This window comes from Cyprinus carpio, chromosome A14 (genome assembly GCF_018340385.1).
Source record: "Cyprinus carpio isolate SPL01 chromosome A14, ASM1834038v1, whole genome shotgun sequence".
In the NCBI taxonomy this organism is placed as follows: domain Eukaryota; kingdom Metazoa; phylum Chordata; class Actinopteri; order Cypriniformes; family Cyprinidae; genus Cyprinus; species Cyprinus carpio.
This window is the reverse complement of record NC_056585.1, coordinates 8769389-8783805: the sequence shown is the minus strand read 5'-3', so window position 1 is coordinate 8783805 and position 14417 is coordinate 8769389. Positions and strand designations below refer to the sequence as shown.

General features: G+C 34.8%; 2 protein-coding genes and 1 long non-coding RNA gene across 3 annotated transcripts; 1 reads left to right on the top strand and 2 right to left on the bottom strand.

Annotated features, from left to right (window-relative positions):
- Positions 1–5110: 5110 nt before the first annotated feature.
- si:ch211-175m2.5 (uncharacterized protein LOC568697 homolog) lies at positions 5111–7690 on the top strand. The gene is made up of 5 exons (XM_042769851.1): positions 5111–5271; positions 5523–5690; positions 5800–5899; positions 6895–7025; positions 7140–7690. The coding sequence occupies exons 1-5, from the start codon at positions 5218–5220 to the stop codon at positions 7431–7433; spliced, it is 747 nt and encodes a 248-aa protein (XP_042625785.1). The 5' UTR covers positions 5111–5217; the 3' UTR covers positions 7434–7690.
- A 674-nt stretch (positions 7691–8364) lies between these two features.
- LOC109073775 (extensin-like) lies at positions 8365–9119 on the bottom strand. Its single transcript, XM_042769850.1, has 3 exons — positions 9073–9119; positions 8734–8982; positions 8365–8580 (listed from the first exon to the last, which is right to left on the bottom strand). Exons 2-3 carry the CDS (start codon positions 8956–8958, stop codon positions 8554–8556), a joined length of 252 nt encoding a protein of 83 aa, XP_042625784.1. The 5' UTR covers positions 8959–8982; positions 9073–9119; the 3' UTR covers positions 8365–8553.
- Positions 9120–9149: 30 nt separating this feature from the next.
- LOC122147414 lies at positions 9150–9759 on the bottom strand. The gene is made up of 3 exons (XR_006161610.1): positions 9715–9759; positions 9580–9636; positions 9150–9490 (listed from the first exon to the last, which is right to left on the bottom strand). It is a non-coding gene; the product is annotated as an uncharacterized LOC122147414 (long non-coding RNA).
- Positions 9760–14417: the final 4658 nt, after the last annotated feature.

Genomic DNA, 14417 nt, shown 5'->3' with positions numbered 1-14417 from the left:
TATAAATATAGATGTGATATGACCTCCAAGACTGGAGGCTGTCTGAACCTTTTTTGAACTTTATAAAAAGTAGAGGGGATGTCTGAATTTTTTTGTAATTTATATGTATGTGTGTGCCAAGTAAGTGGTATTGATTTTTAATTAAAGAGAAAGCAGCATAATGCATTCACATTCTATGTTCTGGGCTTTCATAAACAGTTATTTCAACTCAAATGTTGCTGACTCACAGCATTTATAAACATTTGTACTATTCATAAGCATGTTGTATAAGCAGATCACAACCTTCTTGTGTGATGCCTTTAAATAAAGTGATTCTGTTTAACATTGACCGGTTTGTGGGCCTTGTGGCAGTGGGCCAGTGTAACTGGGTGTAAAAACCCAGAGAGAGGGAGCCGGGGCCGTGGCACTGACATTCCAGGCTGTTTATGCCAGCAGCTGGCCTGGGGCCAGTGCATGCGGTCAGGACATGTTTACATCTGTCTGGGCTTCCAGCAGCCACAGGTCTCAGAACAGCACAGTGGATTGAGACAGAGCAGAGGACGACACCCAGACTGTAAACATCAACCATACGCTGATGAACGTGTTGAAATCCAGCGGCCATGAACGTTGCTCCTCAGCCCTTCTGGTTTATTTTTCCTCTGGTTTATTGATTATTTTTTTCTGCTTTGAGCTTGCAAATGGATGCAAAATGAACGGTTAAGATTTGTGTTGATGCATGTCATGCGTTAATACCATGAATTCAGTTGTCTTTGTGTTTGTTAAACAATAGATGGGTTGAGACCAAAAAAAAAAAAAAACAAGGAAAGAGAGCTAGACAGAAGGAAGGATAATGTGTTATTTAAGTGTTAAAGCAACAGTTAGTGTTAAAGCAAAATTTATTCAAAATAATGTGTTTTCAAACTCATGTTTTATGTAGTTAGGAATTTGTATGGTTATGTCGTTGCTATTTTATATGGTTAAAGTTAATAGGAATTTGTGTATTCACCCTCATGTCGAAAATCTTCATGAAATCAGTGGCACCTCATGACAGCACTGGTCGAATTAGGTGTGGTCGTTGACCAAGCATTGGTCATTGGTAATTGTGTAAGTGTGAGTGGTGTAAAGCATTTGTCCTTGTTCAATTTTTTTTTTTGTCGAGACACGCTATTGTCTGACTACAGAAGACTTGGAATTTAGCACATGAGTCATATGGACTGCTGTTATGATGCTTTCTGATGCTTGACAAATATGGAAAAAGCTGCATGAAGATTCTTCAAAAATTCTCTTTTTGTGTTCTAACAGCGTACGGTTGGCAATGAGACTCTCAGGGTTTAGGATCATTAGAATTATTGTTGTTTGAGGTTTGTGTATGATAGAGTTTGTTGTTTTTTTTTCTTTTTTGAATTGAGGGAAGAGGGAAAGCACAAGAGGAAGCGGAGGGAGGGGGAGGGGGATGACTAAGGCGAGGCGAAGCATCATTTCTTTAGCTTTCTGTGATTCATCTGGGGAAATGATACCACGGCGGATCAGAAGCTAGGGAATGATGGAAGAGTGGCATTAAAGAAAAAATAAACGATTAGAACAAAGCAGCAAAAGACTGGCCAAGATTGTGATTCTTTCTCACACCTTCTAACTTTTTATTTCTCACTCCATGTTTTTCATTTCTCACTTCTGTATCACTTGGACTCATTTATGGCACTTTGTTCACCCAGTGTTTTTGAAATGAGAGAGAGAGAGAAAAAAAACTACTTTTTAACACTTGAAGAAAGTGAGTGGTGCTTGCTCATACAAGAGTTACCAGCATGATGCAAGGGTGCTTGCCATGACATTTTATATGTTTGCTAATGCGGTTGCTAGGTGGTTACTTAATATCCCAAATTATATGTTCCCCACCTCTATCTATATTATGTTTTTATAATTTAGATTCGGTTCATTTCTTAAATGTAAATCTTTGGGATTTTTGCCTAATTTTATTACATGTCATCACTACTTCCAGTGCAGTGCGGAAACTGTGATGCACAAAATTAAATCTTGAAGAAGTGTTACATCACAGGACAAAGCATTACTGATACAATCCACCTTCACACTAAAGGTATTTAAAGCTTATGGAACTCATTACTATATAATATAATTAATAATGTATATAATGTACTATTTTATATATATTTTTGTTATTAGTGTTTTTTAGAATTTTGAAAGTTTTTTTGTTTTTTGATTCATTTTTGATTGTCAGTTTTTTTGCTTTCTATACTATATAGTAGTTTGCTGTTAGTTTTTTGACGCAGCGTAAGATTTTAGTGAAGATGTCAGTTTTTTTGCATACTATATAGTACTAGGCGGGCAAACACTTGTTTAATACATCACATGTGGTGTTGATGATTGTCTTGATTATTAGATTTAGTTATATTTATGATTTGTCTTAGGTTTTGATTGTTGTCAACATTTTTTTATTATATCTTTTTTTTAAGCAGATTATTATTAATAGTTGTAGGTCAGCCTTAAACAACGGATATGCATGTAATCTAGCACTAGAGGGCAATATAAGACATTGGAGAAAAGGGACCTAGCAAGCACAACATAATCAGTGTACAGTATTTTCAACATCCTTCCTTTGAAAACCTTAAGTGGCATTTTGTAACAGCGCTTTTGAGGAGAGGTAAAATGTTTGGATCAACCTTACGACACACAGTAGATGTGTACGAGTAATGTGTTTGTCAAATATATGAAATATGTGTTTCACAGTCCGCCCATGCCCTCCAAGGAAAATCAAATCATAATTCAAGTTCTAAAAATACCTTCTTCTGAATGTTTGAGAGTTGTGAATGAAGAGAATAAAACGAAAGGCTCTTCAAATAAAAATAACATTTAGCAAATTGTCCCGCAGAACATTAATTCTCCAGCAACCTGCTTCTCTGTGTTGAGAGTTGTGAATTAATTCTCCAGCAACCTGCTTCTCTTTTGGATGGTATATCGGATTTGGTATGTACCGCTTTTGTTGAGATCTCTCAGTATTTTTGGTTGAATATTATTTTATTAAATTTTTTTTTTCATTTTATTTTTTTCAAGTTTTTTGTTTATTTAATATTTGGCTCCTATTACTTTTTTCGTTGAATATTTTTCTGATCATTTTTTATATAACTCAAAGTTGTGGAATCTAATTTAGATTTTTATTTTTTTAAAGTATTTTTTATTCAAAGTGGTGTCATCCAAAATTATCGCAACGTATTTTTAAATGTAATTTATTCAGAATTTTCAGCTTCAGAAATGATCCTAATATGCTGATTTGCTGCTCAGTTATTAATTATGGCTTTCATTATGTGGTTCTTGTCACATAAATATGCTGATTTGCTGCTCAGTTATTAATTATGGCTTTCATTATGTGGTTCTTGTCACATAAATGTTAAATATAGTTTTTGCTGCATAAAAGTAAAAAAGCAAAATGTTTTCTTTGAAATAATAATTTTTTAGCATTTAAATCAGTTTTTTGAGAATGATTCTGAAGGATCACGTGACACTGAAGATCGAATTTAATGATGCTTGCTGAACAAAAGTTTCTTTCTTTTAAAAGATACTTACTTCACACTTGTGTATCACGGTTTCACAATAAAACTATGGTTTTTTCTCTCAACACTGATTAATATTTCACAATATTACTGTTTTTCTCTCTATTTCTGATCAAATATATGCAAACTTGTGAGCATAACTTTAAAGAAATTCTATTTATTCCAAAATTGAGTAGTGGCAACCTTGTCTAATATTACACATTATAAAAACAAAATGGCATTTTTAAAATAACATTAATTTAATATGATATGTTCTTCAAACAGCTTTCAGAATCTTTCTGTGGTTTGTTTATTGTTGTTGTTTAGTCATGTAATTCACAGTTGTATTTAGCAACAATAAGTGTACTGAGCGCGTGGGATTTTGAGAGAAACTACAGCTGTCATGGTAATTGTTTTTATTGTTTAGTGTTTATTTGGTTTTGTAGATGCTTTTTTTTTATTTTGGTAGGTGATATGATAAATGTCTAGTGGTAAATTTTATAGAGGTCAAGATGATGTATCAGCCGCTGTGTTTTGAGGATGTGTAGATGCTGGAGGCAGAGAGAAGATGCGCATGATCTTCCTCTTGTTTCTACATGAAAACAAAACCAGATATTCGTGGCTGTTATTACAATCTACTGTCATCAGCAGCTTTCCCGCGTGACTGTGATCATGTCTTTGCAGGTTTTCATGCTAATGTGTTTTTGTGTTTGCAGCTTTCCCGCGTGAACGTTTAGTGTAACGCGGATTACAATCGACTGTCATCAACAGATTTACGCGTTACTGTGATCATGTTTGTACACATTAGTGGCCTCGTTCCAGGCTTCGTGCACTGAATAATCCAGAGATTCCTCATCTGACATCACCCCGTAGCCACCCATAATCAGACTATTATGCGCTTATTAAAATGCGAAAATATGCCGGGGAAATTCTGATATAAAATGGATAAGATTTTATCAGAAAACAGCAACCCAATTTTTTTTACATTCAGTTCCGGATGAGTGCGTATAAATATGTAGAGAACTTCAAAATAAAAGTCCCTGCGCAACAGCTTGAGGACTTCGCCTTTTATCACTAGGGATAGTATTAAACTTTTATATATCTGAATAATAACAATAACAGTTATTATTGTTGTTGTTATTATTGTTGTTGTTGTTGTGCTCCAGCATCCCATATTAACGTTAGTATATATTCATGTTTAAATATATATTTACTTCAAAGCTTGATTAATATAATTATATTCTTAATTTGTATTTACAAATATTAACCAAATAACAAAACTGCAATATTTTATTGACAATGTAATATTTTTATACAGGGTCTTTTTTATGTTTTCTACAGTTTAATATAAAACGAATTCGAGATTTTTTTGTGTTTTTAAAATTGTATTTATTTATTTATTTAATCTATTTTCCTTTCTCTTTCTCGCGCTCTGTCACGCGCATAAACACGCTTTTACATTGACGCTCAACTTAGTGTGATTTCTCTTATTATGCTTTGCTTCATTTCCTTCAGCGCTGTAAACAGGAAGTAAAATGCAACTCCATAGGATGTTTTGATTGGTCGAACGTTCATGAGGCGTGTCAGAATACGACTCTCTGATTGGCTGCGCTTTAGAGCGTATTGACTCTGAACCTGCCGTTGCTGGTAATATCAACACACGGAATACAGCGACGGTACACGAGAAAGTTTAACAATGTCGTTACGAGGCGTTTTGACGCTTAGTCTCCGCTCAAATGTTGGGTTATTGGTAAGGTTTTTAAATTAGCTGGTACTCTGAACTGTGAATTATTCATATATTGCGTCAAAGCAGCAGTAAATCTAATGCCATGCAAGAAAACATGCCTGCACCTGTATATCTTTCTGTCACTGCACTGAAATCATACACATATATATCGCTCTGCTCTGAATAGTTGAACTTGGAAAGTGACATCAAGTTGTTTATTAGTATGTAATTATATAATGCATTTAACAATACTTAACAAGCCGTGTCCTTTGCAGTACTCACTCTCCCCAGCAAGCAGAGCTGTTGTGAAAACAGCAGCGACTCACACAAGGAGCAGCAGCAGCAGCAGCAGGAGGTCAGAGGTCAGCAGCCGCTATCCAGTGCCAAACAAGAAGGACCTGCCATTTGATATCGTGGAGCTGATGGAGGAGGTCGAGCAGAAGGTTTGGCATATTGCGTAGGTAGAGGGATCTTTCATTTCATATTGTTTAGCCTTTTGATGAGTTGGTTCTTATGGTTTAGGTTAAAGAAGATGTGTGTGTGCATCTACAGGGAGGGTTTTTGCCCAATGTCTTCAAGGTTCTCGCCCATCGTCCTGCTGAATTTCGGGCTTTCTTCTCTTATTATAATGCCCTCATGAACAAAGAAAGTGGTATGACTTTTTATTCATGCTTAATGGTCGCTAGTAAATTTTTGAGTTAAATTTAATCCACATCTAAACGGCATTATATATATATATTTGTATGTGTTTGTGTGTGTGTGTGTGTGTGTGTGTGTGTGTGTATGTTTCTTATTAGTTTTCAACTGGAGCAATATATGGATCAGATTTTTACTTGCGTAATTATAGTTCGATTTACAGGTAGGGTAATATTCTGGGAAGCTGTCATGTCCTGTGGTTTATCCATCAAAAACAATTTTAAACATGATATTGGTAGTTATTTTATAAATAAAATTGTGACCCTGGAGCACAAAAGCAGTTGTAAGTAGCACAGGTATATTTGTAGCAATAGTCAAAAATGCATTGTATGGGTCAAAATTACCCATTTTTCTTTTATGCCACAAATCATTAGGATATACAGTAAAGATCATGTTCATGAAGATATTTTGTAAATTTCCTACTGTAAATATCTCAAAACGAAATCTTTGTTTATTAATATACATTGCTAAGGACTTTATTTGGACGACTTTAATGGTGATTTTTTCTATATTTAGATTTTTTTGCACACTCAGATTTCAGATTTTCAAATAGTTGTATCTCAGCCAAATATTGTCAACAAACCGTACATTAATGAAAAGCTTAATTATTCGGCTTTCAGATGATGTAGAAATCTCAATTTGACACGAAAATTGACACTTAAGACTGGTTTTGTGGTCCAGGGTCACAAATATGAAATATAATTTTTATTTGTAATTTGAAAATTAAGACTGATTTTTTGTTAAAGGTGGGGAGGGGTGACAAATGTTCAAATGGTGACTAGATCGGAGACCTACAGTCTACACTTATTTCATTCATTCTAATTATATTTTATTTATTTTATTATTATTATTATTATTTTGCTTTTAATTTAAATTTGATGTTAAATGTAGGTATTTTAATGCTTTAAGGAATCAGGATGTGATACAAGGTTTATTTTACTTTTGTAACAGGTGGTCTGTCAAAAGCGGATCGGGAACTGATTGTTGTTGCGACCAGTGCTCACAATCACTGCTTGTATTGTGTGGTATCCCACAGTGCATTGCACCGCATCTATTCCAAAAAACCCATGCTGGCTGATCAGGTACCTACAAATTTAACAAACTATGTAAAACTGTTTAACGCCCTCTCAGTCTCAATTTTGCAAGTATATTATAAATAATATGAGTGGATTTACTGGTAATGTCTTGTCTCACAGGTTGCAGTAAATTACAGGGTTGCAGAGCTGAGCGCTCATGAGAAGGCCATGCTGGACTTTGCGCTGACAGTCTGCATGAGTAAAACAGTCACTGAAGAACATTTCAGCACCCTAGAAGCTCATGGTTTTGACCGAGAGGATATTTGGGACATTGCTGCCATTGCTGCCTTCTTTGCTCTGTCCAACCGGATGGCCCATCTGACTGACATGAGACCTAACGCAGAGTTTTACAACATGGGGAGAGTGCCGAGAGACAAAGAAAAAGCCTCTGATGGCCACGCCAAGGACGAATAGAGTCATAGTTATATCTTTTATATCACCAAATTCTTCAAAACTGTCAAATAATAATTAATATGATTGTTAAAACACTGTTTTGCAAAATATCACCCAAAGTTCTTTCACTAACCCTTTCAGAAATGTTTGCATGTTTAGCGTTTAAGCTTCTTTGATTCACGCTGTTTTTGTGTTAGTATTCACAATGAGAAATTCATCCTTTTCCTTTACTTAAATCTGTGCCAGTTATTTATTAAAAAGAGAGCGAGAGATCTTAATATCACAAATGCATTCACAAATCACTGTAACATACAGCTGTGAGCAGGGTTATTGTTATCTAAAAACTAAAACTATGACAAACATTTGAATTATTCGAAATGAGCATTACATGAAATAGAATAAAATGATTTAGCATGTCAATTTTTTTTATAATTCTAAATGTGTGTTACATGAAATAGAATAAAATGATATATATACATTTTAACTTATTTTATTATTTTCATTCAGTTTGAAGTACTGAAGTAACAAACTACGTTCTCAAATTAAAAACTATGTAGCCTACACATATTTAAAAACAACAAAATCTAATAAATTTGAATAAAGCTTAAAACGAAAACATAAATTTAAAATATTAACAATAACTATAATAGTATCTCAGTGATAGTAAAATAACACTGTGGTTAGTTTGGATACTTTTTTTAAATTTAAGTTATGTTGTATAAACCGTATACAGGCTAACATAGTTTTTGAGATTTATTTTTACCATCTAAACCCATTTCAAAATTAAATTACCATTAATTTACCATGAAACATTTTACGAGAAAAAAAATCTTAAAATGAAAACGCAAGAAACCCCCTCATGCATGTTTGTGGTAAAAGTTTGTTATATATAAATGAGAATTCCTTACTAATTTTTGTTATTTTTTTTTTGGGTGAAAACAATTTTGCCTGATTTTTGACTTCACTGGTTTTATTACAATTTTTATGTGACAACATTCCTTTACAACAAGCATTCACATATTTGGTTTTCAAAAATAATTTTGTGATATTATTTATAAATTATTTACACATTTATACAATTTTTTTTTGTTTGTTTTCCATTTGCCATAATCCAATGTGTAAACACCAACTGAGATCCGGTTCACCTTCTGGTCTGTGAATCTTCACACTGCAATAACAAAACGCAGTGTATCAGAGCTGTGCAGTACAACAGTTACAGCATGATAGCAAGTAATTATGATTGTTGATAGGATTTTAATTTGTATGAACCATTATAAGTTATAAATAGATTTCCTACCATTACTCAGAAATACATAATTACCTCATATGCTGGTGGAGGAGCACTTGGGACTGGACTGTAGTTTGGTGGAGGTGCAGCGGAGACCTGGTCGTAGGCTGGTGGGGGTATAGTTGGTACTGGACTGTAATTTGGCAGAGGCGGAGGTGCTGGCAGCATGTACATGACCGAACTAATGGACTGAACCACCGCAGAGGGGTCCGGCTGGCCCATGAGCACAATATGGTTGACAGGCAAATCTGTGTTCATATAACGGATCTCGACACGTCTTGACTGAGAGGGAACCAACGTTATATTCGTTACACATCTTTGGGATTCATTTTTTTCAAGATGGGAAAATGTTAAGCTGTTGATGATGCTTACCCTTGGTCTGCAGGAACAGGAACAGGAGCTTAAAGCAACAGTGGTGGAGGAGAATGTGGGTGTGAGTGTATCAGGGGATAAGGAGGAGGCAGGTCACACCCTGAAAAATAATAGACACACAGTGATTATGAACGAAAATATGAATCAAAAACCGGTTGCCAGATCTAAACAGTATAGAGGATGGGCTACATCATATTGTTGTAGACTATCTGCATCACAATATATAAGGCAAGGCAAGTTTCATCTAGGCACTTTCAGCTAAATCTGGTAAAACAAGAAATTGTTTTAATCTAGACATATATTTTGTACATGTGTGAGTTTCAAAGCAAGCACTTACCCCAGTGTAATAAAAGTGAAAGTGGAGAGACAGAGCAGCAGCTGCTGCATTTAAAAAGCTGAGCATTTGTGAGGATTTGACCTGTAGTACAGAAGATCTGTTTTTTAAAAAAAACCATAAAGTTCCTCTTAAGCAAAAATATTACTCGTTTTTTTAAAACTGACACTAACCAGGCGTGGTTTACATGTGCTTGCTGCCGAGACTGTTAATACTCCAGTTAAAATGAACTGCAGTACAGAAATGGAGCAGAATTCAGTATTTATTAGATATAAAATATTGTTTTGGTATTAAAATGATCGACTTACACTGATTGGTGACCAGAGAAGAGATAAATGAACATTCCAGTTTGTTTAAAGGTTGTCAATAAGAGTAGTAATAGGTCTAGAATTTTTTAGACAAAAACAGAAGATAAAGTGCCTGTTTCTTGTTTTTCACTTAATACTCATTTTGTTGTTGTATTGGTGTGTTTTTGTGTGTTTTTACAGTGGGTTGATGTTGATTGGTCTTGAGGAGTCTTGATGCTTTTTATTGTTGTTTGTGGCGCTTGGCCTCACATCAGTGGGTTTTGGCATCTTTGAAATTAAAGAGAGTTCTTGTCTTTGCACGTCTTCTCTTTCTTGTCAGCCAAAGCTTAATGAGTGTCCAGAAACCAGGTTTCACTGATCATTCTTTCATTCTCAAAGCTGGGAGTCAGGATTTACCTGAACAGCTGCTTAACAACAATGTGGATCTTTTATTCATGTTTTAGTGTGGTTTTTTTCATTTACATGAGCATGTGCTTAGGAACTATGCGTACCAGTGTCACATGACCAAAGAATGCTGGTCTAATATCAGCACGGCTGTAATATGGTCACGAAGCCGCAGGTGGCCGCAGATGTGCTGATATATACAGAACAGCATAACTGAATATGTGATATTGCTTTTATACAACAGTTAAACAACGAGTTGATTAGCCGAGGTTGAGTTGAATATATATAGCTGGGTGTTTCTTCAGCTTTGGACACTCTACGTCTCAGCAGGAGTTATTATTACATCAGATTTAAATTTTGATCATATCAGGGCCAAGGACAGTGCAGGCTGGTGGTTGTTTATTAAATCAAATTTAAAATTGTTTTCTTTTATTATAGTCTGGGGAAAAGTGGCATAATAGGTGTGTATATAACCTTGCGGTCTATGGTTAAAGAGTGTATGCAAAATAAATGGATGACATGAAATTAAACAGAAACATTTCTAGTATTAGCTGGAAAAGTTTCTCTCTCTCTCTCTCTCATAGTTTTCAGTCTAGTGATGGGAATTCCAGCTCTTTTTAGGGATCCGGATCATTTGGCTCAGCTCAGCAAAAAGAACCGGCTCTTTGGGCTCCCAAACATCTCTTTATTTAATACCACTTCTGGCTTTTAAAATTCAGCCAAATTTGTCAATGTTTTGACAAATGTCTGGTATGTGTGCACAAATATAATTAAATTATTCAAAGTAATTAAACTTGATCATAAAAAAAAATTCAAAAATATAAAATGCAACATAATATTCAGTTTTGTTAAATCGCACTATAATTTTCAAAATTCAAATCATTTTGTCATACTTCTCGCTGCATAAACCTTTCTGAAATACCATAATTTTACATAATTTTATTATTTTTTTTTTTGTATAAAAACCTAATATATGTCAAATAAAACACTATTAAATAATTTATTACCCAGATTGCACAGCTACATCTTTAAGATGTCTGCTAAAGATCTCTCGATCTGGGAAACATCTGATAAACATCTTACATACATTCTAAATCATAAACATCTTCAAGACATTTTCTAAACATCGATTTAACATCTGATATGAACATATTGCAGATGAGCAAACGCTCTAAAAAATACATCTTGCCACATGATACAATAAATACAATAAATGCCGACATTAGATGTGATGTACAGGGTGTGCTCTCAGGGTAGTGAACTATCCCAAACACAAACTGTCATGCACAAATCATACTCAGAATGTAACATATGGTTTGCCATATCACAGATAAAAACTAAATTACAGTGCGCAAAGCAGAAACATCGAACACAGTTGTATCGTTATATGTAGGCTATTAACCCTGTAACATTGTGCACGTGTGTTGAGCGAGAATCATGACGTACACATCAAAGCAACATAAACAAAATCCCTTTGACACAAGTCAGTATGTGCGCGTGGATAACAAGCAGTGCTGCAAAAAGCATCCCATTAGTTTGTATTAAGAAAGTAAAAAAAAAAAAAAAAAAAAAAAACGATGAGAGCCGTCTCAAAACAGCTCTCAGATGAGAGCCGAGCATAAACTGTATAAAAACGGAGCGGACTCGTTCGCGAGCGTCACAGCACTATTTCAGTCACGTGACTGTCTCGAAGACCCGGAGGGCAAAACGTCCAAACAACTGCGACACAAGCCTGTCACTCTTCCATCTGTTTCCAAGCCTCAAATATTAGACCACCTCTCAAGAGAAAGAAAGGGAAAAAGACGTGAACAAAATGCAAGTTTTGCTCATTTGTATTCCATACCTAAAGCACCGCATAGTCACTAAAACAGCGGGGCATTCGAACACGTTTAATGTGAAAAACACTTAACGTTAACGTTAAAGTGCCGTGTTAGAACATTGATATTAAAATATAAAATGCAGTATTATTGACTATGTATACGGGATATAAACGCTTACGCGCTTAATTTTCTTAAGCCTTTTAATTTCACTTATTACTACTATTCTTAAACCTTAAATGGCAGTCAGTGGAGGAAAAGCCTTTCTGTAAGAGTGCGATGTCACGTGAAAACTACATGAACATAGCCTTACTTTGGACATATGCATGTAACTTTGGAAAGTCAGATTCGTTCTAGTGAATCGGTTCGCTCGGACGCTTCTTTCAGCCTCCCTAAATTAACATAAAACTGAAGTTGATTGTCTTCATGTGGTTATATGTATCGTGCATGTATCTGTTTAAATCTCTAAATTTGATATTGCTGATTGGTCTGTCTATAACAGTTCCAGTCAAAGCTGAATCAACAGACGGTATCGCAGAACTAAGCAACTCTTTTCGCTGCTGTATGAATGAATAACTTTAGTGAATGATTTAATAACTCACAGAGACGGTCATCTGACGCTAATAAAAGATATTGACTATAAGCTAAATAGAGGTTTGATCATCTCTAGCCAACATCTGCCAACCCCAACCTTACTTTAAGGAGAATGTGGCACTCAAATATAATTCTAGAGCTCATGGAGCTGTATGTGAAAAGTAACATTCTGAGTTTATTAATTATTACATCTGGAGATTGCTTTACCTGATGTGGGTGTTGCTCTTGGATCTTGCTTTAGCCTAATCATTTTCACTTTCATCCCGTAGGTCTATGTAGCCTAAAAACAGGCTCCTCCCCTCCAGTCAGTGTAAGCGCGTCAGAAACTCACGTTACATTAGAATTAACAGATTTAACATGTTTTTCAGGGTTTTTTTATTTTTTATTTTACTTTTTTCACGTCACCAATTGCATATCTGTATACCATCAGTAGCCTATACCACACCATTTGTCATTATGAAGCATTACAGAATGTTGAAAAATATAAAAATCTGTAAAAGTAGTATTTACTGCTATCTTTGTGCAAGTCAGGAAGTGAATTAAACTCAACACCTAATGTCCTCTGGTCCTAAAACCACACCTCAGCAGCTGACAATAAAATTCAAGCAGTCTTCATTTTATTTCATGAACAGGATATGAAATGCTTGATATCAGCAGAGAATCTAGATAAAAGCTCAAATATAAGCTCTTTTTGATTTAACATTTTAGTTACTACACCATTTCCATATTTCTGTTTGTGTAATTTCATATGATGACTTTCACATTATTTTAAAATGTGGTAATTGGTTCTAATAAAAAATGAAGGTAGCAGTTAGTGAATGCCAAACCATATGCACGTCCACCTGTATATCTGTAAATGCTTAAAGTCACTGCATTGTAATCATAAACACATTCATCGCTCTGTAATTGTTAAACTTGGAAAATGAGTTAACGTTTATAAGTTTGAAATTATATAAAACATGTCATTTGTGTAAAATCAGCCAGTATCCAGTGCCAAATAAGAAGAACCTTCCATTTGATATCGTGGAGCTGATAGAGAAGACTGAACAGGATTGGCATCACATCTGGTAGTTCACCCAAAAACCCAGAAAAATCTGTCATCATTTACTCATTTCGAACACATATGGTCTTTATTCTTCTATAAAACACAAAACAAAAAGAAATTTGTGTTGCTACAAAGTCACTGGCAATAGAAGGTGTTTTGCCCAATGTCTTCACCGTTCTCGCCCATCGTCCTGCTGAATTTCGAGCTTTCTTCTTTTATTATAATGCCCTCATGAATAAGGAAAGAGGTATGACCATTTATTCATGCTTTAGCAACTTTTTAATTCAAATAATCCACATCTATACAGCAACAAAACAATTATAGTAATGTACAATGTTCTGTGACAACACAGAGTTTCACAAAATCTCATCATAAGTCTGACACTTTCACTGATGTATGCACATTTAGCTTTTAAATTATATCGATTACATTTGTTTCTGTGTTAGTCCTCACAGTGATATGGAAGCTCATCTCTACCATGGAATAAAAATAAAAAATATAAATGTGACTCTTTATCCCACAATTCTGATCCCATGAGTCTATATCTATACGGACTTTATATCACACAATTCTGAGAAAAAAATACAAATATAAAACAGAATTGTGAGTTACGAAGTCCAAATTGTGAGATATTATGTACATGTTTACACTCTATCTTAAAATCTCAGAAATGTCAAGACAGAAGAAAGCCACATTCATGTTTTCATCATGTATATACTTTTTGTTGTTGTTATAACCAAAGGCCACTTAACCAAGGCTCAGTCTGGGGGTTCATGTGTAAATTTTACCAGTTGGAATGTCAAAGGTTTAAACAATGAAATCAAACTCAACAAGGTCTTGTCCCGTTTAGAACTTTTAAATAC